We start from the raw sequence: 27,487 nt of genomic DNA on the forward strand, positions 1-27,487 counted from the left end.
TTTTTGAATAATAATGGTATTGAGAAATTCTTTAAGTCCGTTCTCGCAGGTTTTTAGAGAAGCTAAACTGTTAAGTTCACGGTACACAAGAGCTGTTGACATTTATAATCTGTTGTACTTAAAACTATTTTGAATCAAATGTATAATTATGAAGCTGGAAAGTAATAAAAATACATTTGGACAAACCAACAGGAAAACTTCCAAATTATGGAAAAGGCCGGGTCTGAATAGCGAGCACCTCACTAAAAACCGGGATTTTTCATCTCGTTTCTTCGAAAACCCAGGCTCAAAACATTCGAAAAAGCGGCAAAGTGGAATAGACGTTAATTAATTGCGTAAAAAAAACGCGGGTGACGTCTAGTATAGGCTAGGGTCTGAAGAGACAAAAAAGAAAAAGAAAAATTTTACGATTTTACAATGAAATATGTTATATTCAAAAATTTAATTTGAAATCGTAGTCACGTAAATAAAATATTTGTACAAACACATTTGAAACCTAACCAAAGAAAAGGATGACGTAATTTACAAGAAAGCGAACAACGAAAATAAGCTCACACCTTCACATACCCCCTTCGGAACCCTTATATTACTACTGGAAAAATTGTCCAAAATATCGTCCCGAGTGGGAAATTATCTCTCAATTTTTGTCCTCATTGAAAATAATCACATAAACCAATCCTCACTGCAAAATCTTATGCTATTTTTCTCCTCCCCACTGAATTTTCTGACTTGAAAACAAAAAAATCGAAACCCCAGCCATAAAAAATATTGGAATACCAATCCCCATCGAGCTTCAGTCCGTTATTTTCATCCCCACCGGCTGAAAACATCCTACCGGGTCTATGAGAAGTGGGTTTTCACATGTAAGTTTTTCTTGCGACGACTTAAAAATCTCCAACAAAAATAAACACAAGTTACGATACGATGTTGGGAGCTTACATTCTTAGTAACATACTTGTTCTTTCACGGTAAACTCAACATTGTAGCATTCTTCATCGTAACAGATTGTAAATTCCAATGGTTTATCAACCATGTAACAATTTGTTCCCTATTAATGAAAAAAAGGAAAATCTTAAGATCAAATTTCTTTAGGCAAACTAACAATGCCCAGTAAATACATTGTATAAAATAGATGTCGCTAGATTAAAAAGGGGGAGTCGTACGGGTTTAACGGTGTGACGATATATATAAGAGTTTTTTACCATCGGTCTATCGGTATTCTAAGAAAAAAGTGAAGGTTTTGTTTTGTTGTCAAACATGCTATGCAGCGACAAAATAAGGATTTTTAGATATTTTCGCTGTCGGTGTTGTCGCTGATCCAATAAAAAAGTGACGGTATTTCGGCGTTCGCGAACCCCGTACGCCCCGCCTTTCTTCTTTACTTTTTTTAAAACTGAATCCACATACAGTTGGCTCTCTCTAATTCGATCTTCAATGGACCAAGAATTTTTTTCGAATCAGAGGAAGATTCGAATTACAATTATATTAATTTCCAACTGAGAGAATAAATATTTTAGTTCGAATTATAAAATAAGATTCGAATAGAAGAGGTTCAAAATAGACAGAGTTGATTAATTGTACATGAATTTTTTTTATCCATTAGAAATTTGATTAAAGTCATATTAATGTAACCATGCTTTGGTCAAGCTAATTTTATTTCGGGGCAAATTGTTTCGCTTACACTTTTGCCACTTTTGCCCTTGTTCCCACTTCTGCCACCATCATGTTGAAACATTTTTAAAAAGTGTGAAAAGTGGCTCATTCAGCTAACTTGTGTCAGGCAATGTGTAAAAACGAGACCACGTTCCTTCTAATACGGGCCCGAAACAGTAGTCCTTCTAGGTAAAATTCCGACGGCAACAGAGCCTTATTCTAGGTCTTTATATTACATTTTCAATCGTTACAACATAAATTATGCCTTCTGCCATCTTTGAATAAATTTATTCTCTAGTTACATAGCGACGGAAAATTAATGCAAAATTAAAATCAAATTTATGCATTCGAAAGCCATTTTGTTTACCACTTTTCACACAAACTGCGCGAAACAAAACAAATTTGTTTTTTGCTTGGTGGAGATTGAGAATTTACCACTTTTAACACAAAGGACACAAACGATCATTTGGAATTAGGTGGCAAAAAATGTAAGCACTTTTGCCACTTTTAGACACATTTTGTAGAAACAATTTGGAACCTGGTGGCACTTGGGGCAAAGATGTGAAAAATAGCAGTGAAACAATTTGCCCCTTCGTACAACCTCTTACCGTTCGGTGCAGACTTCCGCTTTCACAACACTTTTTGTACCTTTCTACCCAGCATTCAGTGAAGAGAGCTTTTGTACCTGGAATGTAACCAAGTTTATAAAACATGTACATGGCAATAAAAACGATGAATCAGCGTGTAACTACTTTAGGCGTACAAACTTTCGCGAGCAGAAACTTTCGCGATTTTCGCGAATTTTGGCCCTTTTCGCGAAAGTAAATGTCTTTAAAAATTCTAGGAAGGGCCATTCGCGAAAGTTTATGCTCACAAAAAATTCTTGACAAGATAGAAAATCTGTAAAACCTCGAACTTTGAATAAAATGTAACTTTTATGGCACTTTTTAGCCTGCTAAAAGACTAATAAGTCAAAGGACAAATGTTTCAAGCCAATTCAAGAAGTATTTGTCTCTCTAAGTCATTTTTTCATGTGAAAATTCTCAATTTTACGTCTTGAATCGCGAAAGTTTATGCTCAATTCAATTCAGCATTGCGGACGAAGTAAAACTCAGAATAAAAACATACTGGTTTAAAATATTTCGCTCTCTCTTAGAGCATCTTCAGTTTTTTTGAATAACAAAGACGTTTAACAATTATATTTAACGACGCTAGAACGGCATTACAATGACTTCTTCAGTTTTTGACGTCACGGAACATCTGGTACACTTCTTTCGCGTATCCGTGGCAGTCTTTGTTGAGACCTGATGGAGCCAGAGTTTGGAGTCTGCACATCCATTTATCTTCGGCTCGTTGTCTTTCTGCGGAGGATGAAAAGTCACTTTCTAGGATCATCACCTCAAGATCAGCAAAGGAGTGGTCGCAATGGAAATGTTCTGCCAACTCTGAATTTTTCGGTCTCTTTCCAATGTCGTAGCGGTGCTTTGAAAAACGCGTTGACAAGGCTTCTCCTGTGTGACCAACGTACAACTTGTCATGGATCTTGCATCTGGCTGCATACACAACGTTCTTCATTGGTTACACGTTTAGTGATACCATTGTGAGTGATTTCCGACTGGGTGACAATGTTCGGGCATAGCTTGCATTTACCACACGGTTTCGTGGTGTTTTGACGTGGTGGTCTTTCCAAGATATCATTTCGCACGATTTTGTTGGCGATTGTTTTTCGGCGGCGGAAGGCGACTGTTGGAGTTGAAGGGAACTCAACAAAGACTGCCACGGATACGCGAAAAAAGTGTACCAGATGTTCCGTGACGTCAAAAACTGAAGAAGTCATTGTAATGCCGTTCTAGCGTCGCTAAATATAATTGTTAAACGTCTTTGTTATTCAAAAAAGCTGCTCTAAGAGAGAGCGAAATATTTTAAACCAGTAGGTTTTTATTCTGAAAGTTTATGCTCGCGAAAAATATTTTTCTGTTAAATTCGCGAAAGTAAATGTCGTGAATTTCGCGATTTTTCGTCCTCACGAAAGTTTGTACGCCTAAAGTATTCGAATACACCTAACCACCAGTTTCAAACCGAAGACTAGAAGAGGGGAATGTTCAACCGTTATTGAAAAAGTTAGTAATTACCATTCACTCTTCAGTAGGGACAGAATGGAGTTTTTACAAGCTCTTATGTGATTTGGTTGGTCGTTAAGATGAAATAAAAACAATCTCGTTCTTTTTCTAAAGAACGCCTCATCTCTATCACTTCAAATGACCAATTAGTGAAGTATCTTATAAAAACTTCAGCTTATCCCCTTCAGTAGGCTGAATGATAAGTTGAAAACTCTCTAATTCGACAGTCTCGATAATTTTCTACGAATTACGAAGAGTTATTTTGAATGACTTTCCAGCTGAAGTTTAAATTACAGAAAGGTTCGAGCAATCCCAGCTGATACACAACGTTGTTTCAACGTTTATCTAACGTTCACAACATCATGTAACGTTAAATGAACGTTGAAATAACGTTGGGTGCTTGCTGGGATAGAGGTTCGAATTAAGGGGAGTTGGCTGTAATCACACGCGAAAAGTATTTTTTCATCCAGAAAACCCTTGGGAATTTTATATTGTTTCCCCTGTGATTAACGATAACAAAATATCTTCAAACTTACTCTTGAAAGCACAAATCTCGTCCGCACTTTCTTGACACCCATCACACCCAACACCAATTGTAGCAGAAGCCGAATTGGCGCTGATTGTTACCAAATTAACGACCAACAGCGTGAAAATGAGAGCCCCATTCATTGTAGAAAGTTAATAATTTAGAGAGTACTATCAGTACTTCGACTACAGCCTTTGCTTGAAAGTTACTGAATTACTCAGATTCAATTCCTCCTATTTATATGGATTTCTAAATGTCCGCATATTAGCAAGTGGAACGAAAGGTGTCGTATTTGAAGCTACAATATTGTCCAGGGAAAGTAAACACGAGGTAGAATTAACTCTAAATACTGTGACCAATTAACAAAAATTATCACTTTCAACTTTTGAAGACTCTGAGGCATGAATATAGATAATAGGAGACATGTAGAAAGAACAGTTCAATTCACACTCACATATCAAAAGTTTTGTGAAAACCATCAAGGTCGAGGTTAGGAGTAAGTTAAAAAGCTGCACCAAATTCAATTCAAATCTATAAAATATATATTTCATGAAATTATAAATCTCCTAAAGAGCATATTATTTTATACATTGCTTATTCTATCAATAAATAAAAGTAGTAGAGTTAAAAGTAAATACATTTATAAAAGTGTATACGCTTTTTATCCCAACGTGAAACAGGGTTAAGAGAAGTTTACTAGGGTCTTATGAGGCCAGATGAGAGAGTCCGACAATGTAAGGACTTGAGGGGCATTTTCCAAGCACTTTTTCGTGGTACAATTTCAACCAAACTCAATTTCTGGAGGAGAACGATGGTAGGGAAAAGTGCTTGCATGTAAAAATCCCTAAAATCCCTAAGATTTCACCCTGTGATTCGACCCTAGTAGCCCACCCCACTCTCAAGCTGTTTTTATGTAAAGGCTCATAAGGGTATGAAACCAATCTGATTCACAATTTCATGTAATATGAAATTTTCTTAGCTGCAACTTTTTAAGGATTCGTTTTCCAGAGGTCTTGAATAGTACACGACTATCCTGGTTCTTCATGATTAATTCTGATAAAAAAAGGTCAATGAATTCCACAAGATTATTTGCCAAAGCTTTTTTAAATAGAACATAATATGCTAAAAATATTTCTGACTTCATAACACAAATAAAATCGATCTACTTACAAATGTTATGTACAAATACAATCCAGGCTAGTTTGATCCGATGAATGTTTACAAACTAGCCTCAATCCGGATTACCAGTTGGGTGGATCCAGTCCAGCCTGTTGGATTTCTCGATCGAGCGTTTCCAGAGAGAAGCTGTCGTCATTTTCTAATTGTGCAAACAGTTCTTCGTCAGGGATGACGCTCAACTTGGCGAAGCTGCCTTGTATGAAATCGTCCAAATTCTCGTCTGTGTCTGAAATGAATGAATGAATGAATGAAATAAAACTAATTACAATTTCAATTCAAAGCTTGTTGAAAAGATATTTCTAAGTTGAATATATAATAATAAATTTCGTAAAAAATGCAAAATGAAGGAGAAGGAAAAGGAAAACGCTTAAACTGTCCTAGATTTTGAAAATCCTCCATCACCAAAAAGAAATATAAATTCACTGTCAAGTGATACAGTGCTTTTGTGTGGCCAAAAACCTTCACTCTCCTAGGGATTTTTAGAAAAATCAGGTCAATAGCACTTGTTTATGACCCCATATTTTGTTGATTTTTATCTGGAGTACCCACCCCCTGCTTACTCCACCCCCTTACAATTAAGCATACAAGAGTATGTATTCAACTGACGGTAACAAATCAAATTTTCTTGGATGAAAAATGTCCAAATTATAAATAGTTTTTCAAAAAAATCCCTTACCCAAGCAAGTCGGTAGACGTTCAAATTCTTTTTGTTTGCTTTCATTGACTTCCTTCAGAGATTTTTCAGCCAGATCTTTAAGAATCTGATCATCTAATATACCAAACGAAGGTGTAGAGATGTTGTAGATTGGTTTGTGAAGGCATGCTTTTTGGAGGTAAGATGGCATCTTCACTTCAACTTCTAAAAGCGAAACAATAAAGGATAAATTATATCTAAGAAAGAATAATTCGCGGATACATATGTTTCAAAAGAACGTAAAATGTAAATATACTGAAATTTAGCAATCAATCAAAACTAGTCAGACAAAACGTATAATAAAGCCCCCTAGGAAAGACTACCTTTAACGAGAACTAGTTTGTCTAACATCAATGATCTGAAAAAATTCTAAGTGAACATATTTTGGTAAATGAAAGGGGTAAATCTTTTTGCTAAAAAATGAGTGCGAAGAATAATTTGACAAGAAATAAAAATCAACGGAATACCTTTATCAGTACAAGGTGGCATATACTCAATTTCATCATTAAAAATATCGATCTTCTTTCGAGTTTTTGTCGAAGTTGAAGCTCTTTGTTTTGTGCTTCGTTCAGTTTTCCCATCTTCGAAGATCTTGAAGGGTGTGGTCGATGAAAGACCTTTCTTAACCGTGGATGGTTTTTCACTCAATTTCCTCAAAGGTTTCGCTAAGGGTGTTGCATTTAATGTTCGAATGTTTTTCAGCTGTGTTGGTTTACATGCCGGCTTCTGTATAGCTCCGTTCTCGAAAGTGACAGATTTGGTGTGATGTGTGTTTTGGATGTTTGCCAAAGCTCTCCTTGGTGCAGCTCCTTTTCCTCGCACTGAAAATTAACATGGATAAGTCTTTTATGTCATATTTTCACAATGATGGCCAGATTTATAAAAGAGCCCAACAGTGAAGAAAAAAATTCCATCAGCAAAACTGATATTGCTTGTATATTTCATTGGCATGTGAAAAAAGGGCAATTAATGAAATAGCGACAAATGAAGTGCTGAAAAATAGAACCAAAATTTTACCTTTTTGGCATTTTCAGAATTTTTTTTTGCGAAGCGAATATACATGAGCGAAGCAGTTTTGCTATCGTGTGCATGTACCTTTAAATTCTATATACCAGGGGAGCGCCAAGGAAAAATTGATGTGCGTTTTCTACGGTACCGAAAACATCATTTCGATCCATCAGGCGGCACTTTCTCATACATTTCTATCCGTCGCTTCCGTAAATTTGGAATAATTGGTTTTTAGTGTAGAGGATGTATACCAGATCTAAATAGTTACGGAGATAATCTTCGGGCGAGTTTCCGTTCTGATTATCTCCCTAATGTTTAAATTAGGAAATTTAAAGAAGAGATCAGCGCGGGCTGGAAGCGTTCAAGAAGCGTTCAAACACTCGTTTTTCAAGAAGTCGTTGCATTGACTCGGGCAAAGACTTTCGAATGTTGACTCTGAATTCGAATGTTGACTCTGAATTCGAATGTTGACTCTGTCTTTGAAAAATAAAATCATTGTTGTTTTGAAATTGAAAAGAGACGGAGCCTGATGAAAAGAAATGAAGAAAGCAGCTGAACTGTGGAATGAGAAAGAAAGAAGATGGAATTTTTATTGTTTCATCAACAGGACAGCAGCCTCAACGGAGTTGTTGCTTCGTTGCAAAAAGAGGTTCAAAGCTGAAAAATGAACTGTATTATGATGGTGGGAGAACCATTCCTTGGATGATTGGATCTTGGTTCTTGGTACTAGAGAGCGCAACATGAATTTGGACTTTCAGTATGTTTTAAAATGGGAAAAAGATAATATATTTTGGATATGGCTAACCTGGAAGAATTTATTCTTCCCCTTATTGAGTTGAAGAAGAACTGTTTGTTTGTTGTTGCTTTTAAAAATTCTGGCTTGGCGGACCCTCACTCGATGATGTGGACTCCGTGGTTGTTGTTTGTTGTTTGTTGTTTATGAATACGCATTGGTGGTCAGAGAAATAGAACATTGACATGTGATTACCCATTCAGCCCTAATATAGTCCATATAGACCTTTTCATAAATTACGTCACGAACATCACTTGCCTCGTTTTCAAACAATTACCATGGTGATTATGAGACGTTTAATGATTTTTTTATGAATAAAGTAGTTTTAATTAATTCTTCTGGGGAGTTAAATCACCATGGCAATAATTTCAAATTCGTAAGGTAATTTATGAAAAGGTCTATTGGCCTAAGCATGAAGGTTATAATGATAGATGGAAAGAAAATGTCTCGGTGATGACTTAAATGGTCGTTTAAAGATTTTATTAATCTATTTAAAGCGGCTTTCCTTCGATGAAGTGGATCCATGCAAATTTTTTCAATTCACGCATTCATGCAATTTTTTTTCTAATTTCAAACATTCACGCAACCGGAAAAGCCCATTCACGTATTCACGCATATGGCTTGAGGATCTCTGTAAAAATGTAAGATCTTGTATTGAAACGATAAGGGGCCGTCCACATAATACGTATACACTAAAATGTAAAAAATCAAGTACCCCTGTGTACGCTTGTGCGTACCTATACCCCCTTGTTGGTAGGTATTTTTTCCTTTCACTCCCCCCCCCTCCAACAAACAAAAATTGAAAAGCAATCGTCTGGTTTGGGCCAATATTTCAAATAAGAAACTTAATAAAAAACTTTTCATTTTTTGCATTGAGGATGAGCAGTCAAAAAAAACAGTTAAAGTCGCTTATTATTTCGTGAGAACTGGACAACAATTCACAGAATTTTACATGCAAAAAAAGGAGCTGTAAAAAAATACTATTGCGTAATTACTATTTCTTTCCTTTAAGATGAAGATGATTGGGTGGATATTGGGCCGACAGGTGTTTTGCAAGTTCCAAGATTGGAAATTAAATGAGACTAACAGATGGGGCGGGGGCGTGTCGTATGTAATATTTTAAATTATTAATTCATCATTTTTTTTTCACAAATGCAAAATGAGAATATAATGTATTATATTGTGAGAACCGGCAGATCTTTAATTGTTAGTCTTTAGTTATTAGTTGTTAGTTGTGAGTTGAGAGTCAAATATTGCAAATTTTCTAAGCTATACCAAAATTCACGGGACCGAAGTATTCTTTCTATATATGATAGAAACCAGGTCGTTTTTATGGCATAAATTTTCAGGCGGGAGGGGGATCATTTAATCTAGTTTTTTATAAGAATGTAAGACAATGTCTGTTGTAATAGGCAGTTATAAGAGTTTCTTTTAAAGAACTTATTTTTTGTGGAAGATAAATCTTTTATTTTATTGTTATGAACTGTAATCATTATAGTAATTACTCAATATTTGATGATTTTTTTTTATTTCCTTGAAAAATACATGTTACACAAAAATAAAATGCTCTGTCCCCCGTTATAAGTTTGCTACCTTAAAGTCTTTGTTTGGATTGAAAGGTCTGATGATGCTGATGCAGTAAAAACAAGTGCGACAAGATTAGAAAAAGGTTTTGAAAAAATGAAAATACATTCAATAAAAAAACATTCCTCAAACAAAGGACTTTTACTGATTCTCTTTTGAATGTTTATAATAAATAGAACGTTTTCTATCTTATAATCAAAACATTTGTTTGTAAATTTGCTTGAAATCAACTTTGCTATTTCTTTGTTTACAAAAGCAATAGAATGTGAGGTCACATCTCGAAAAAACTTTCAATCTTTCACACACCCCTGTCTCAGTGACCCGGTGGCTTTTAAAATTTCACCGGGGATAAAAAATTTTCTTTGGAAAGCCAGTGGGGATTTTTCAAAGACAGAAAATACCAGTGGGGACACAGAATTAGAATAAAAATTTCAGTGGGGATTTCGAAATTTTCTTTTTTTCCAAGTTTGTTGAAACAGTACAGTAAGTGTGATAAGCAAGCAATTTTATTTCAATCTTTATGTAATTATATGGATATGCATAATGCATAATAACATTTTTCTTTGCTCCCACCCAGTCTTGATCGGGTCAATGAGGCTCATTAAGGTAAAATTACTTATATATCATTTCCTCCCTAAGTTCATTTGGCCAAAATTTCCAAACATTCATCTTGAACGGGTAGAATAGCAACTATTTGCTAACCTGAGATCAGATTGTGGTTGTTTTCTGCCCACCACGCTGAAGCTCTAAAGGGATGGGTGAAAACATAGTCATTATAAAAAACCCCGGTCTGGAGGGCTTTTGTTTCTTTCTATTGTTAACAGTTAGAGCTTGTGTTCGCAAATCGACTTTCTTTTGCATACTTTTTGATCATGTGATTGAAATTTAGACCAATCCCAAAAGGAGAATTTGGTAACGTGATCAAAAAGTATGCAAATCGCAACTTGCCTTTTATTTATAACAAAAGAAAATTCGACAATAAAGCTAAAACAATACATTGCCAGACCAGTGTTTTTTTATAATGACTATGGTGAAAACATAACAATCTGACGAATATGCAATCTCGAAATCGTAAGGACCGCGTTCGTCTAAAAGGACTAGGGATGACAACAAAGTTGCGTGATTGTGTTTATGAATAGGGCGCCGTATCAGTTTTTGACTTTCTGACGCACAACAAGATTCTTGTTGTAAAATTTTCCGTGGGAGGACTATTTTCCTCAGATGTATAATTTTCAAGTGCCTTCAGAGGTTTACCGTGCACGTAAGAAAATTATGAACAGCTGTTATCAGGTTACTATTTGCTAACATGACAGCTATAACAAGAAATAGACAAGCTGTATTGGAGTGGCTACTTTCCTAGGACAGTTGCCATATATATTTGATGAGATCAACGTCCTCGTGATCTCGGACATAATTTTTGTATACCATGATCCTAATGAGCAGCCTAGCTCAATGGTACAAGATCGAGCAATCGACTCTCAATTTAATATTACCCTTTATTTTTTTCGGATTCGATTGTATTTGATAACGTTTACAGGGGGGTTTACGATTTAAAAAGAGTGGTGTATCTCTGGTATTATGACGTAACGGCTACATAAGTGTCTAAGGAGGCGCCACCATGGTTGGGGCCGACGGGCTAGAAAATTTTTGAAAATAGGACCCTCTAGATTGGCTAAATATGGCCTCAAATTTCAAATTTTTGACAGTAAAAAAGCAGTTTTTTGGTCGTAATATAGCAAGATTTCAGGGTCTTTTCAGAGTGGAAAAGGAAAATAACAGGTTTCCTAGTAGTTTAAAAATGTTTCATACTCAGGTCTACAGTTCCTAGGCCAAGTTGCTTTTAGGCCATTGTGAGGCCCTTTAGCACTGCGTTGCTTATAAAATTAAAAACCGTATAATAGCTAAAAAAGTTATGATAGAAAAAGAAAAGATCTCACAATTTCTTTTAAAATCCATTCACTTTTTGAATAAATAGGTATCTCAACAATAATAATGTACATATTTTCTATTAACCCTTTGAGTGCCAGGGTCCTTTTTTCTAAGTTTTTTTTAAAAAATCGCTAGTTCAAACTTTAAGGGCTTATATCTCTTGATCTAGAAGGAATTAGAAGCTCGTATATAGCTCGTTGGATAGCTTAGAGTCTCTTCTTTCTTTTGGGCGCCTTCGGCGCCGCCCGATTTAGGAAGGGCGTGGTGGGCGGCGGCCAAGGGGGGGGGGTAGGTTAGGGAATTAAAGCAGTCAGGCCCGCTGCGCGGACCTGACTGAACTGATGAAAAGGTGCCCAGTGGTAAAATTTCAAATCAATTCACTAGAAGACAGAATAAAGTAAAACAGGGCCAAATTTGGAGGTTCTTGGATCACTAGTTGACCAAAAATAGTCAAAAAACGGTCAGAATCTCAAAAAAGTGAATTTTTGTCAATTTTTTGCATTTTTTTGACTTTTTTGCTTAAAATTTCGCTGGAAAGACTCACTTTTGAATTTTTTTTTGCTTGACCATAAAGGACAATCTAATTCCTACGAGTTCGACCAAAAATAACGATTTATAACTCAAACTGGGCATTACAGGAGGGCTTCGCCCTCCTATATAGCCCATGTCGTATATATACGACATCGGCACTTAAAGGGTTAAAAAACATGAAATATCACAAGCCTCACAAAGGGAGAGCCATAAAAATATACAAAAGAGATGAACAAGAAAATTGTTGGAAATTTTGTGTATCATCTATTATATCAAAACCTCTGTGAGAGAAAAAAAAAGTTATGTTGATGCTTTTTTGAGTCAAAGTTGTTCATTTGTTTTGAAAATAAAAAATCTATTATCAAGCTTTAATGAAGCTTATGGACATTTTTCAACAAAATTAAATATGAAATAAAATGTAAAAGCTAGAAAAACAGTAATATAATGCCTCTACATTCATTTCTCCTTATGTCACTTTCATTTAAAATTCCAAGAGACACCAGCCAAAACTTAAAATAATTCACAATAATTCCAAAAAAAATGAAAAACATTTCTCAATCAAGCAAATGAATTCTTGGTACTTATTTTAAATCATAGCTTGGGTTTCTTTACTTTGTGTATTCATGACATTCATGATGTAATCTTTTATACGGAAGCACACAAAATAATCCTCTTTTGTTATTTTGCCACTAGTTCCGGGTTATCTCGGGTGCTTCCGTATAAAAGATTACGTCATGAATATCATGAATATGCATGTCAGGATGATAGCGGAACAGGAATATAATCATTCCATTCCCAATATTGTTCAAGAAATGTCGTTTGATGTTTGAGCTCTGATTTTGGGAAGAAGCACGTCAAATTATCAATATTATTGACCGATTCATAACAAAAATCACATTCATGGTCTTGAGAAGTCTGTTTACAATCTCTTTGATATCGGAACTATTTGACAGGTTCAGTATCATATGCAATCAATTCAACAATTTTGTCTTTGTTGGTCACTTGATAGCCCTATCATATGCTTCTGCTGCTGTTGTATTTTGCAGGCCATGGGTCATGCTGTATCATGATGGACAAAATAAAATCCTCCAAAAATTCCTCACAACAAGATTCAAAGCAAATCATTCCCATAACTTTTGAGTTTCTACAATGACAATATTCATTCTCTCCCTTGTATAAATTTCGTCTTATGACTGTTCGTTTTTCTTGAGGTAGAAATAAATCCAGACAAACATGCCCCTCTCAGGACTCAGCTGCTTGCAAAGTTTTCCAAGTTTGTTTTCTCTCTGTCTTCCTTTTCATCATAATCACAACAGTTTACAAAACATCAAACTGACACCGATAAAAATCCATTAAAGTATTCTCAGGGTCAACAGAAGTCTATTTTCAACCCATTTTAATCATCAAAACTCCATAAAACTGCATGAAGAGCACAGATGTTTAAAAACCACTGTAAACAGTTTTTCGTGTCTCACATTCTAGACAGGTCTGTTCATAACAAAAAATCGGGATTTTCTAGCCTAGCTGAGCGCGTACTACTTAGGTAAAGAAATCTGTCAGTTTGTTTCGCTTAGCTTGCGAGCGTGCAAAATATATATTTAAGGTATTCAAAATCAAAACAAATATGGTAGACAATCTCTAAATTGGATGTTAAAAAAAATTGGCTGGCTGGATGAAGTTGCTTGACAATGAACAGTCAGTCTTAAAGAGAAAGGTTATCAGTTAAGAGTTAATCAAAGATAGAATAGCAGTTAGCAGTCTTTTAACATAAGTTTTCAAACTAAAGTTTTGTATAAATTCTGTTGATGTTTTTGAGCATAGGCGGGTAGCGGGGTTTTCTCAAAATCTTCAAGTTTCAGTGGGGACCGGTGAGGAAATAAAAATTTTGAAGAGCTACTTAGTGGGGATCTAGAAAAATTAAAAGTTTTCAGTGGGGATTCCCCGGAGGCAAATTTAGCCTGTTTTTCTCCCCGGGGACAAAATTTTGGACTTTTTTTTCAGCGGGTGGGGGTGCCCAGCGGGTCTGTGACACGGGGGTGTTTTCACTTGTTTGAAGGATATCGTTGCTTAAAATAAGCTCCTTTTATTCCCGTGGAAAACCTTAAAAACATCCTTTCTTAAACCTTCTTATAAAAAATAAATTTTGGACGCACTTTTTCTGATTTGGAGTTAAAACATCAAATAACTAAAACACACCTTCAGATTTCGAACTCCTCATTAATTATTCATTTTCACTAATTAGCAAACAATATTACTTTTATTAGTTAGTCTCCAGGCTCATAGCACAAGTTTTGAGGATTAGTGACGAAATTTAACCTTCTAGAACCTTCAGACACAGATAGAAAAACCAGGTCTATTTATTTTTATATTTCAATATGTTGGTGCCGTAAATTTATTACGTAACTAACAACTAATAACTAACAACTAATAACTAACAACTAACAACAAATGACTAAAGCCCTTCCTAGACTCATATGTTGTATTGGATTGTCAATGCTAAAAGATATTTCTGTACTTAAAGAATATATATGTTGCTTCGACACTTATCCATGGGAAATTCTTCCAAAAGAAGAACCTTCCTGGAAGGGAAATTAACTTAACACTCAAACGGGTAACTCAAAAAAGTTAAAAAACGGACTTCCAGATCGGAAAGAAGCGGGAAACCAGTATGGATTCCACGAAATCTCGCACCAAAGATATTTTTCAGCACAGCAAGCCTCATGCCAAGCAAAATTTCTTTTCTACCAACATTCAATTTTTCAATAAGGGTGCAAGATGGGAAAAGAGGCGCATGCGCCAACATGATTAATAAATTGACGCAAGCGTAAGAGTGAGAAAGCAAATTTAGCCAAATGAAAGCTAAAAATCGATGGATTATGCACGGAGATCTTTAATCGGATTCAAAATTTTTCAATCTTGGTCATAAAGAAAAATTGGTGATGTCTAAAGACATAATTTTTCCTTTATCTGATGAAGAACTAAAAAGCGAATATAATTCAAAGTTATACTCCTTTCCAATCGGGAATAATTCCAATTCCGATTTTGAGGGAGCTCACGCGGGATGTACTCTCGAGTTCCTAATAAACGTACAGTAACGAATAAACATACAGGGTTGAAAATAGAGGCGTAAAAACCTAATTGAAGGGTCTTTTCCGGTTCGGTTAGGGGGTAAATAATGGTTATTCTGCTTTCATTTGACGAATAGATAAAACCTCCATATTCAAAGAAGGGTATTTAGCCTTAGAAACACAAGTAGGCTCTTGAAATTGAAGAAAATATTTATTGAAATTAATAAACGTACATGTACGTTTATTAGGCACCCGAGAGTAGCGGGATATTGAGGGAGCTGAATTTAAACATTTCCGAAATTATTCGATTTTGAACAACTGTCTTAAAAAAAACTTTTGTGTTCAAATGGTACATACTAGGGCTTTATTCACACGAAGAATGGGGTCCTTTTGAATGACTTTACAGCACTTTTTCCAGAAATTGAGTTTCAATTTCCCCGATTTTTAAACATTACTCTAAAGACAGTTAGGGAAACCATCCAGGATCCTGCCATTCTATAAGCCAGCAAAAACTAAGTGATACTTGTAAACTTAAGTTTCTTACCATTTTCCATAAAAAACAATCGAAAACATTACTACTTCCCAAAGCCGGTGACCAGAGCAAATGATCTTCCTTGATGAGGGCGCCCTTTCAGATCTATTGTTAACTCATTTAAAATGGTGGACAGAGTTGCGGAATGATAAAGGCGCCCGCCGCTTCGAGGGTGGTAACGCCAAAACACCCAATATGATCAGCCAACAGAAGGCGAGTTTGTTGCCGCGCGAGTTACGTCATGCACTCGACCGTAGCGAAAGCACAAACAACATTTTGCAATTATAAGAATATCTTATGTGCTTAATTCTATTTGACTTTGAGAGCTTCATTGAAGATGAAAAAGTAGAAAGATAAGAAACGCGGTGGTTTATTTTGTTTAAATAAGTGTGTTCTATCATTGTTGAAAATTGGAGAAATTCTACCGGCGCAAAGATTTTTTACAGCCAATTAAAGGCACAGTCTGCTTATAATTACTATGTTTGCTATATCTTCTAGGCAAAAAACGGTAAAAAAAGACACAAACGTAATTTTTTTATGAGTGCGGTTATAATTTTTTTGATTGCGGCTGCGTACAGGAGCTCGCCAAATGTTCCTAACTGAAAGATCGCAGTGGCGCATTGGTGTAAGGGTACTTACAAAGATTGTTTGATTTTCAGTTGGCGTAAAGTAATAATTCCAGCTCGGCGTGAATGACTCCATAATCCATCGATTTTTAGCTTCCGTTTGGCTAAATTTGCTTTCGCTCGCTTGCGTCAATTTATTAATTATGTTGGCGCATGCGCCTCTTTTCCCATCTTGCACCCTTATTGAAAAATTGAATGTTGGTACAAAAGAAATTTTGCTTGGCGTGACGCTTGCTGCACAGAAAAATATCTTCGGCGCGAGATTTCGTGGAATCCATACTGGTGTACGCCGAAGGTTAGTTTTACAGGAAATCTATATGGGCGGGAAAATAAGGAAAACTCAATCGGGTATGAACTTCCTGTTTGGGAAGCTTACACAGTTTTTTCACAATTTAACAAGATTTCTACAGTGAAGTCAAGTTTGAAGATATTCTTTATCAGAAAAACAGTTAAAAGTAGTCAAAACGCAATTTACCTTACCTCCTGAGTTTGTCTTTGTTATGCTAAAATATACCAAACCTTTGTCATGCTGTCTAATTACAAAAACCTCCAATCACTACTTCTCCGCCATCTTGTTTCACTTTAAATGCCGTGTTTTAAAATTCCTTAGCTACATTATATGTACGGAAAAGGTTTTCTCCAGGTTTTTTCAATCCTGGGATTAAACTACGAGGGCGGTTCCGCCCGCTTATTTTTCTTTCGGCGTTGAGCCCTGGGGATACTTAACAATAAAAGAGATTTTAAGATTAATGTTGAAAAGCATATTTTTTCGATAAATTTAGGCAATATTCAACAAAAAATAAGGTGGTTTTAAACAAATCTTTGACAAATTGGCGTTTCTTTCTGTTCTAATATATGCAAATCACGTCGAAAAAAGAATATATTTCCGCCTTTATTTTCACTTTCGCTTTCGTGTTACGCGATTCCAATTGGATGAATACCGCTCGCTAACAAATTCTGATTGGCTGTAAGTCTTTAGCTTCGGGATTCTGATTGGATCATTTCCCGCGTCACGTTTGAATTTTGATTGGTTGAAAGTTTTTGAGCGTGAATTCTGATTGGACGAATACCTGAAAAGTAAACAATAGTATTTTGCTTATCAAAACCTAAAGAATTCCAGGGGGTTTTATTTACTTTGCATGACGATAATTAAGCCTACAAAACACCGAGAAAAAAACCCAACATAGAACAGGTGTATTTTGTATTGTAGAATATGATATCGTGAATTTTTTTGAAATTCTATGTCAGGATTTTTTCTCAATGCCCCGTAACTATGCCCGGGGTACCCGTTGCTAAGACCTTATGTTAAAAACGAAAGCGATTACGGCAAAAAGTAGCGATTTTCGTAATACCTCAAATATTGATACTTGACTGTACTGTTCTACGGCAAAGTTTATTTTCCTTTCAGTTTAAAACCTTAAAATTTGATGCTTTTTCACCTACCTTTCGCCGGTCATCGTACGTGTACAGCTTCGCCGAAGATTCAGTCAATTTTCAACTTCCCAAAGAGGAAGAATCTTCCCAAACGGGCAGAAAAAAATTAAGTTCTTCCCAAATCCCATTTCGGAAGAATCTTCCCAATCGAGTTAGTGGCACAGACTGTTTGACTGCTTTTTCCAAGTTGTGCATTCGAGATCTCCAGCAAACGTGCCACACTCTGCTAACTGGATGAAAAAAATTTACCTGAAAGACTTGGACGAGTATCTTGTGTATTTTGGACCATCAATCCATCCATCTTGAAGTAAAAAAAATGAGAAACAAATTTGAATGAAATCTCTGGAAATAACTGCTGGTGCGAGTTCGTCTTGGCTTTTTGATCCGGTGCGAAGAAGTCTGGTGAATTTGTTTTGAAGTTCTAAATTTACCGGCTATCCGGTTCGACCAATCAAGTTCTTCTAAAAGTTGCATAAATTAACCAGTCTCTTCGATTTCGCGGACAGAGGCCTGGTGATTAAACGCCCGTTTCGCCATTTTTCGAAATGGCGGATAAAGACAAATAACGCGGGAAAATTTCGTAAAGCACATGTTTGTATATTTTTTGGAAAAAGAAGAAAAGAAAATACGTGTGGCGTGGAATCTTGAGACAAAACAATAATATTCAACAGTTCACTTTATACAACCCCAGTGTCTAATCGAAAATAATGATGGTATGTGGTTTTGCTGCTTTTTTTATTGGTTGCAAAATTACAATCTTGTCTCTTAGTTAGACAAACAAGAAGACACGAGCTCGTTTAAGTTTGTTTTACTTGGCTTGGTCTTGGTCTGTTGGTACCATAATAATTCTATTTGTATTAATCGTTGATTGAATTTTTTCTTATCCTTGGTTCTCAAACGAAAGCGGGAATTTGATGCGAGCATTATTTTTTCAAAGAATCCTTTCTGATTGGATGGAAGTGCTTTACCTTCATTTGATTGAATACCGTCAACTGCTCCAACTTGGGACGAGTGGTTGCAACATGGGACTTGTTGATATCTGGCCTGTATTTTCACTTACTGTTAAATCTCTTTGACAACAAATTTGTTTTGATAACTCCACAAAGTTTATCAATCGTGGCCAAACGCTCCATCGTTTTGCGGCAATCGTTTTGCCACTTCTTCGTTCCATAGACACTCGCGCGTGTTCCACTGTGGATTTTTTTCATATTTTGATTTAAAAGCCTACTCGGTGCGAAAGAGAAATCGTGTATTTTTTAATACGCGGTTCATTAAACTCAAATCAAATGACTTTGGAGGTTCGGTGAAATGGTGGTGGAATGCCCATCCCATGTTGCGTCAGATAGTCCCAAGTTGGAGCAGTTGACAGTACTTCTTTTTAAACAATCGCATGGCAATTTTTTGATTGGACAAAATAAAACAATTTATATCACAGCAATTGGATAAGGATAACATAACATTTGGCGCTTCCAGGAGTGCCGTAAATCACCGATTAAGCGCCCCGCTTGAATTAGCGCCCCGCTCGAATAAGCGCCCCCCATTTAGTTAAAATAATTTTATAAGCGCCCCGCTCGAATAAGCGCCCCCCTTTGAATAAGCTAGGCTAATTTCCGGGATAAGAATTTCTCTTCAGATGATTAACAGTCGAAAAAATTGAAACGATTGGAACGATTAAGAATAAAATGATAGAAATTGTCAATTGGATTTTTCTTTTATTCATCCTTTTTTGAAGTTAAGTTTAAGCAGATTCCGAATTTGCTGATATACGAATTTCTGAAATAGAAAAATAAGCGCCCCGCTTGAAAAATTAAATAAGCGCTCGGGCGCTTAATCGGTGATTTACGGTGTTTGTAATTGAACAAAATAAAACAATCTAGATATTTTCCAAGGGACAAATTTTTATTTTTTTCTCTATTTCTTCATGTTCGCCAAACTGGGAAGTCTTCATTTCATATATATACCACAGGAAAGCTCATGAAACCTGCTAACTTAATTTTGAGTTTGGCTGATCCCCAAGATTTAAAAATTTCTGTTTTTATTTAACAGAAACTATCAATTCCTGTATTTTATAAAGGAAAATATCTTTGTATTTGGAGAAAATTTATTTCTTGTATTTTCGAAGAAGAATGGGTTTTTATCATGATATAATAACATAAGTGTTTTTGATTTCTTTTAATATCCAGAATATCCATTGTTCCTTTACTTTTTAAGGACACTGAGTTTAGAACTTCTAAATTCAAAGACTGTTACCGCAGGCAGAGACAGGACGTGAAGATTTACTGAATGTTCGTGATATTCGCTAAAATATAAGGGAAAATTCTACTAAGTCACAAAGGTAATTTTACTAAGTTCCACAAAGTTAAAAAGGGCAAAATATATGTACAAGTCAATGAGTAAATATACTTACTAAACACGTATAATCCCATGAGCTCTGGTGCGGTATAAAAATGTCTTCTATATTTCGGTTATCTGGTTCTCAATCTCAAATCAGTTTTCATTCACTCTGATTTGTCTATGTAAAATTTGTACCTCGCTCTTCTCTCATCAAAGTTCAACTAACAGAAAAAGGCAACAAAAACAACCACAGAAAATGCAAAAGCGAGAGAAGAGAAAGTCCCAAGGGACGGACGCAACAAAACAAGGACAAGCAAATGGGAATGCGTGTATATATAATTACCCTATAATTATAATAAATAATGGCATTTACATAGCCCCTCACAAAATTTTTAATTTTTGTAACCTTCAAAACATAAATAAATTCCTAAATAAATTTTTAATAATTTTTGATTTTCATTAAGTACTATATTTTTGTAGTAAAACTATTTTGTTCAAAGGTCTAAGTAATTTTGACTTGTTTGCCAGTTCAATTTCGACAGTTCTCGTGAGCCCAGTCCCAGGGATGAGCTTTGTTACTTTCGCTAAACACCATTCATTTCTAGGTTTCTCATCCTTTAGCAAAACAACATCATTAATACTAATGGCATCTTTCAGTTCCTTATGCCATTTACTTCGTTCTTGTAAAGAATTTAAGTATTCCTTACGCCAGCGCTCCCAAAACTCATTAACAAGATGCTGGACACGACGCCAATATTTACGACAATATAAATCGACATCACTAAATGAACCAGGAAGGGGGTATACAACTTTCGATTTGTGAGTTAGTAGAGTCATTGGCGATATTGGAGTGAGGCTGGTTGAATCGTTTAAGCATTCGACGCTTAATGGTCTTGAGTTGATTACGTTTTCGACCTCGGTGATGAGTGTGTGGAACGATTCTTCATGAAGAATTTCGCCATGTTTGATCAACATTCCGGACAAGATATTTCGGGCTGTCCGGATTTGTCGTTCCCAAACTCCTCCATAGTTGCTGGAACTAGGTGGATTTCTCTTCCAGACGACCCAGTCACCGTTGTGTTTTGATAGAAAATCGGCAATTTTTGAGTGATCCATATTCATAAATTCTCTGTAAAGCTGTTTATCAGCGCCGACAAAATTAGTCCCATTGTCGGATCTTATCATTCTAATATTTCCCCGTCGAGCGACTAATCGTCGGAGAGATAAGATAAATGAATCGGTTTCCATGCTGTGGATTCCTTCGATATGAACAGCTCGAGATGCAAGACAGGTGAATAGAACGCAGTAACGTTTGACTAGTGATCTTCTCACCTTTATGTAGAATGGACCAAAGACGTCGAGGCCAGTGTAGGTAAACGGTGGAGCGGCTTCGATTCTGTCGATTGGAAGATCGCTCATTCTTTGCTGAATTGTAGCCCCTCGTAGGTGCCTGCACACGACGCATTGATGGATGACGTGTCGAACCATTGAATTGATATTGATGATCCACAGGCCATTGGTGCGAATCTCATTGATCGTCATACCTCGTCCTGAGTGAAATGTGTTGTTGTGATGGAAACGTACCAAAGGCTTTGTGATGACACTGTCCTTTGGAAGGATTATGGGATGTTTGATTTCGAAGTCCATGTTGGAACGTTGAAGTCGGCCACCAACTCGAAGAAGACCGTCTTTGTGGATGAATGGGTTGAGCTTGACGAGATTATCGTTCAGTTTGATCTTTTCGTCGTTCTTGAGGCGTTGTACTGTGTTGGCGAAGTATGATCGTTGAACTTCCTGGAAGATCGTCACTTGGGCAAACTTTAACTCTTCGACTGTTAGGGGTTGCATCGTTGGCTGTTGACCTCTCAGAACCATGGAGTGCGTCTTTGATTTCTTGCAGAAGTTGTTGATGTAGCGTAAGACGAATGCTGTAACACGAATGATTTTAATCCAAGACGACATTCTACCTATGACTGATAAGAGAACGTTAGTTTCTACAGCTGCTGTAGCTGCACAAGTCAGAGTATCACTACTCTTGACGATCTCAGGATCGTCGTCATTGACAACGAACTTTGTTGTCGTGACATCATCACTAAGTGGCTGCCAAAGGAATTGAGGTCCTTTAAGCCACATATTGATGCGTTCTGTGTCGTCTTGTCGTAGTACTCTTGATCCAACGTCAGCTGGATTGTCTTCTGAGTTTACATATCTCCAACTGGTTGACGTCGTTCGGTCTTTGATGAACGTCACTCTGTTTGAAACGAACATCTTGAACTTCTTGGTGTCATTGTTCAGGTAGCCCAGCACTACCTTGCTATCTGTCCAATATACTTCACGTTGAATGGGAATCTCGAGCTCTGTGGACAGTTTGCTACCCAGTTTTGCGGAAAGAGCAGCGGCCATAAGCTCGAGACGTGGCATTGTGATCGTTTTCTTGATCGGATTCACTCTTGACCGTCCATGAACGAAGGAGCAGTGGATATTGCCATCTGGATCTAACAGGCGAATGAAGGTGCAATATCCATGTCCAGTTTCAGAAGCATCTGAAAAGTGGTGCAAGCTAGCTTCTTCTACAAGGAAGCCTACTGGGTGAAAGCATCTTGGAATGTTGATGGTTTGGAGCGACAGAATCGTTTCTGTTGCTTTACTTACTCTTTGTTGCAGTTCGTTTGCGAAGTCTTCATCCCAACCGAAGTTTTCGGAACAAAGACTTTGGAGTAGCCTTTTGCTTTCGAGGAGGAATGGAGCAGCCATTCCTAAGGGATCATAGACTTGGTGGATAATGGAGAGCAAACCACGCTTGGTTGATGGTATGTCGAAGGTCTTCGTTCGGAGGCTAAGAGTATCTTCAGAGATGTTCCATTGAACACCAAGTGCATGGTCGTTTGGTAGGACATCTAAGCATTCTTGAAGTTCTTTGACGCGGTGGTTTTCAGGGATGGCTTCGATGACGTCTCGTGAGTTGCTGATGACTTTTGTTAAGTTGAAACCACCATCTTGACACATTGAACGCACGTTCTGAACGAGCTCTATCGTTTCCGAGGGTTCTTCTGTTGATTTTAGCATGTCGTCGACGTAGAAGCTTTTTCTGAGGGTGTCGGACGCTTCTTGACCATACTTTGATTCGCCTTCGGAAGCTGCCTTTCTTAAAGCGAAGTTAGCACAACTGGGTGATGAAGTGCTACCAAATGTATGGACGCACATCTCGTATTCTTGGACAACGTTTCGAGAATCTCCATCCTCCCACCAAAGGAACTGAAGGTAACGGCGTTGATTCTCTGGGACTTGAACTTGGTAAAACATACTTTCGATGTCGGCCATAGTTGCAATAGTGTGTTGGCGAAATCTGGTGAGAACGCCAAGAAGTTGGTTGGTTAAGTCTGGTCCTTGAATGAGCTCGTCGTTTAGGGATTTGTCGTGGAACTTCGAGCTGCAATCGAAGACAACGCGAATCTTTTTCTTTCTTGGGTGATAGACGCCATGATGAGGGATGAACCATTGTTCGTCATCTGGATACGACGACTGTACCTTCTGAGCATAACCTTTACTAAGCATGTTATTGATAAAGTTCACATAGTCGTTACAAAATGTATGATCTCGAGAAAATTTCTTCTTTAATAGATTAAGCCTCTTCAAAGCAAGTGATTTGTTGTTAGGCAAATTGACTTTATCATTGCGAAAAGGTAAGGGAAGAACGTAATGTCCACTTACCTTTTGACAGTTGGTGTTCATGATGCTCAGGAACTTGACGTCGTCTTGGGAGAACTCGTCACCTAATGATTTGTCGTTGACTGTTTGCTCTTCACCATAGACTGATCCAATCATTTTTTCGATCGAATGGTCAGCCACCTGCTCTTGTTTCACGAATCTATGGGTTGGTTTTCGTTCTGATTTCAAGTCGAAGTTGATACGATAACATGACGTGATGTTTGGTTTGGTGTTGTCAAGTGGACCTGCTATGCACCACCCTAGGTTTGTCTCGAAGGCATAGGGTCCTCTCTCAACTGGACTTGGGATTACGTTCGTGGGCTGAATTGCTTTGGGGCAGTTTGCACCAATTAGGATGCCAACCTTCATTGGATGATTGTCGCCAGTCTCGGACAGTTTGGTCTTTAAAGGATGGAGGTGTGGCCATCGTTGGAGCAGCTCTTTGGTGATTGGTTGTCGTTTGTCGCTCACCGAAAAATCCTTTCGACTGTAGGTCTTTGGGAGGTTTATCCATTTTTCTGGTTGATCCACACCACATACTTGAAGACCTTCAACTACTTTAGCACTGGTGACTTCTTCTCCGTTTAGAGTTTTTATATTCAATGTGGTCTTTGGGAAATTGGATCCAAGTTGTGACAACAAGTCGTTATCGATGAATGTTCCCTGACTACAATTATCAAGCAGAGCATAGGTTAACACACGATTCTGATTTAATTTGATAAAAACTGGTACGATGCACATACTAACAAAGTCATTGTTTCTAATTACGTGAATTTCTAAAGATTCTGATGGCTTTTCAGGACTAGTAGCTTCCGTTTTGAAAAGACCCTTTCTATAGCCATGAAATGATGTTGGATGCTTGCCACCACACTCTTCACATTTTCTTGGCGCTTTACACTCTTTAGCCAAGTGCCCTCGTTTAAGGCATGAAAAACAACGACCACTCTTCAATGCCCATTTCCCTTTCTCTTTACAGTCTACTTTCTTAAACTCTGGACAATTGTCTAGATCGTGACCCTCTTCACAAAATGGACATTTTGAGAAATCAGTATTAAAGGTTCTTACAGTTTTACGGTTTGATGCATTGTTGTCAGTATCGCCGTGCATCGCTTCCCTTGAATACAATGGATCGTTGGCCAACACAGTCTCTTTATCTACGAAGTCGATTAAGTCGTCGAATTTTGGTTCACGATGGAAGGAAGTTCGAATTTGATATACGTAGCGATTCCAGCGGTCCCTCATACTGATAGGAAGTTTTGTCAGTACAAGACAAATGTTGTCGGGGGTGTCGAACTTGTTGCCGATGATAAACTTGCTTTTAACCAGGAAAGAGTAGAGAGTTCGGAGTGATGCAGCGTCAGCGTTCTTGATTGGTGTTAGTTCTTGTACTTCTTTACGATACGACGCCAGTATTCTGTATGGGTCACCATATCTTTTTCGTAACAAGGTCTTTGCAGACTGGTATCCTTCTGTTGGACGAAGAAGGCTGCATCCTTTGATGAGGTCCTTTGCTTCGCCCCCAGTGAATTGGATAAGACTGGCCAGACGCCTTCTGTCTTCGTCGATCTTTGTTTCAATGACTTCCTCGAAGGTAGACATAAAGTACTCGAACTCCATTGGATCACCGTAGAAGGTATCGATGGTCAGCTCAGGGGCACTTTGCATTCTCAAAAGGCTGGATATTGTGCTGGCAAGTGTAGATTGTGTTGGTGACACTGAACTTATTGTCGATTGTGGCGAGGATTGTACGGTTTGTTGAGATGCGGGTGTTTCGGCCGGAGTCATCACGGGCTGGAATGGTGTATACGAATCGGAGGGTTGTAGCTGTGTTCGTGGTAGCTGATGATCTGTTGACAGATACGGTGAAGTTATTGTCGATCTCGGGAAAAATGTTGGCGTTGTCGAGGTAGGTGATATAGTTGTAATTGGTTGCAGTGATATGTTCGACTGTAGCTGGTTCGGCACTGAAGATGGAGCAGTAGGTGAAGGATTCAGTGAAGTTGTGACAAGTAGGGAATGGAGCTCGTTTGGTTGCTTCATCCTTTGCGAAGAGTTTGATATGGGAATCGATGAAGTTGTGTCTGGTGTAGGATTCGATGACGTCAGAAAGTTTGTTGAATGGAAAGGTGGATTAGATGACGCCATGACTGGAGATGGGTGAAGGGATGGTTTTGTTGACGTCATGACTTGCGACGTATCGAGTGACGTGTTTGGTGACGTTGATGCTGATAAGTGATTTACTACACGAAATTCGCTTTCTTCTGATTTTAAGAACTGCCCGTATACGTTGAGCCTTGCTTGTTGGGATGCGATTTTTCGTTGAGATTCTAACTCTGTCAGTTTCGATTTGAACGATATTTCGGCTTGTAGAGCTGCCATTTTCGCTGCTTCTTGCATGTATGCATCTTTGACGGATTTACGACTGCCGCCACTACCACTGGATCTTCGACTAGAGCTACTCGAACGGTTTGAACGGCTAGAACGATGGCTCCCTTCTTGACTTGTCCTTTTCTTTGGCTGAACGCTTTCCTCGTATCGTCTGATCCACTTCAACACGTTTGTCTTTGTGTCGAACACCTTTCCGTCAAATGTATCAACAAATAGTTCATCATCATGGACGTTTTCGCTTTCGTTTAAGGTTTTGATTCTCGCACAAAAATTGTGGAACTCTTGTAAATCGTGATCTAGACTCGATAGCTCTGACTTGACAGTGTGGTAGTTCGTGATGTTTTCCATTAATTCGTCAAGGATTCCAATTCTTTCTTCCATGGTTTTGACCAGGGACTCGCGATTCTTTCTAACATTGTGTAACTGGTATTCTCTTCCTACAGGAGTGGGTACTGGGTTATTCCTCAAACCTTCTCTGGTGGACATTTTCGGGACGTGTTTACTGTTACCGCAGGCAGAGACAGGACGTGAAGATTTACTGAATGTTCGTGATATTCGCTAAAATATAAGGGAAAATTCTACTAAGTCACAAAGGTAATTTTACTAAGTTCCACAAAGTTAAAAAGGGCAAAATATATGTACAAGTCAATGAGTAAATATACTTACTAAACACGTATAATCCCATGAGCTCTGGTGCGGTATAAAAATGTCTTCTATATTTCGGTTATCTGGTTCTCAATCTCAAATCAGTTTTCATTCACTCTGATTTGTCTATGTAAAATTTGTACCTCGCTCTTCTCTCATCAAAGTTCAACTAACAGAAAAAGGCAACAAAAACAACCACAGAAAATGCAAAAGCGAGAGAAGAGAAAGTCCCAAGGGACGGACGCAACAAAACAAGGACAAGCAAATGGGAATGCGTGTATATATAATTACCCTATAATTATAATAAATAATGGCATTTACAAAGACTAATAAAGTAGAACATTCTAACTTTGTTTTTCTTCATTAAAAAGACTTGATTCCTGGCCTTTAAAACTTTTTTAGAAATAATAAAAGGATCCAAAGTCTGACTCTAACTTTTAGCCTCTTTTTAGCGATAAAAGGAGGGGAAGGTGCCAACCAACACTGATAAAATAAAAAATCGAAATTCAACTGAAATTCTGTTACAAGATAGAGAACAACAATATTTTCTTATTAGAAATTAACCTAATCCATGCAATTTTTCAGACCATATTTGTTTAAGGCATGATTTTTCCTTTATCAAATAATACAAGCAATAAAACAAACATTCAGTGAAAATTTCAGAACTCACTTATTATAATTATATGGAGAAAAATCGTATTTTTTTCAGTTTTCAAACTAATTTTGCTCCATTTT

General features: G+C 37.3%; 3 protein-coding genes across 3 annotated transcripts; all 3 read right to left on the bottom strand.

Moving 5' to 3' along the window:
- Window positions 1-410: 410 nt before the first annotated feature.
- LOC136821421 (uncharacterized) lies at window positions 411-4,517 on the bottom strand. Its single transcript, XM_067077657.1, has 3 exons — window positions 4,310-4,517; window positions 2,262-2,338; window positions 411-1,048 (listed from the first exon to the last, which is right to left on the bottom strand). Exons 1-3 carry the CDS (start codon window positions 4,440-4,442, stop codon window positions 944-946), a joined length of 315 nt encoding a protein of 104 aa, XP_066933758.1. The 5' UTR covers window positions 4,443-4,517; the 3' UTR covers window positions 411-943.
- A 306-nt stretch (window positions 4,518-4,823) lies between these two features.
- Window positions 4,824-18,096, bottom strand: LOC136821419 (uncharacterized). Its single transcript, XM_067077655.1, has 4 exons — window positions 17,927-18,096; window positions 6,640-6,993; window positions 6,155-6,337; window positions 4,824-5,704 (listed from the first exon to the last, which is right to left on the bottom strand). Exons 1-4 carry the CDS (start codon window positions 17,976-17,978, stop codon window positions 5,541-5,543), a joined length of 753 nt encoding a protein of 250 aa, XP_066933756.1. The 5' UTR covers window positions 17,979-18,096; the 3' UTR covers window positions 4,824-5,540.
- Window positions 18,097-20,470: 2,374 nt separating this feature from the next.
- On the bottom strand, window positions 20,471-27,068 carry LOC136821392 (uncharacterized). The gene is made up of 2 exons (XM_067077629.1): window positions 26,774-27,068; window positions 20,471-26,665 (listed from the first exon to the last, which is right to left on the bottom strand). Exon 2 carries the CDS (start codon window positions 26,591-26,593, stop codon window positions 20,471-20,473), a length of 6,123 nt encoding a protein of 2,040 aa, XP_066933730.1. The 5' UTR covers window positions 26,594-26,665; window positions 26,774-27,068.
- Window positions 27,069-27,487: the final 419 nt, after the last annotated feature.

This window comes from Clytia hemisphaerica, unplaced genomic scaffold (genome assembly GCF_902728285.1).
Source record: "Clytia hemisphaerica strain Z4C2 unplaced genomic scaffold, Clytia hemisphaerica genome assembly, whole genome shotgun sequence".
Taxonomy (NCBI): Eukaryota; Metazoa; Cnidaria; class Hydrozoa; order Leptothecata; family Clytiidae; genus Clytia; species Clytia hemisphaerica.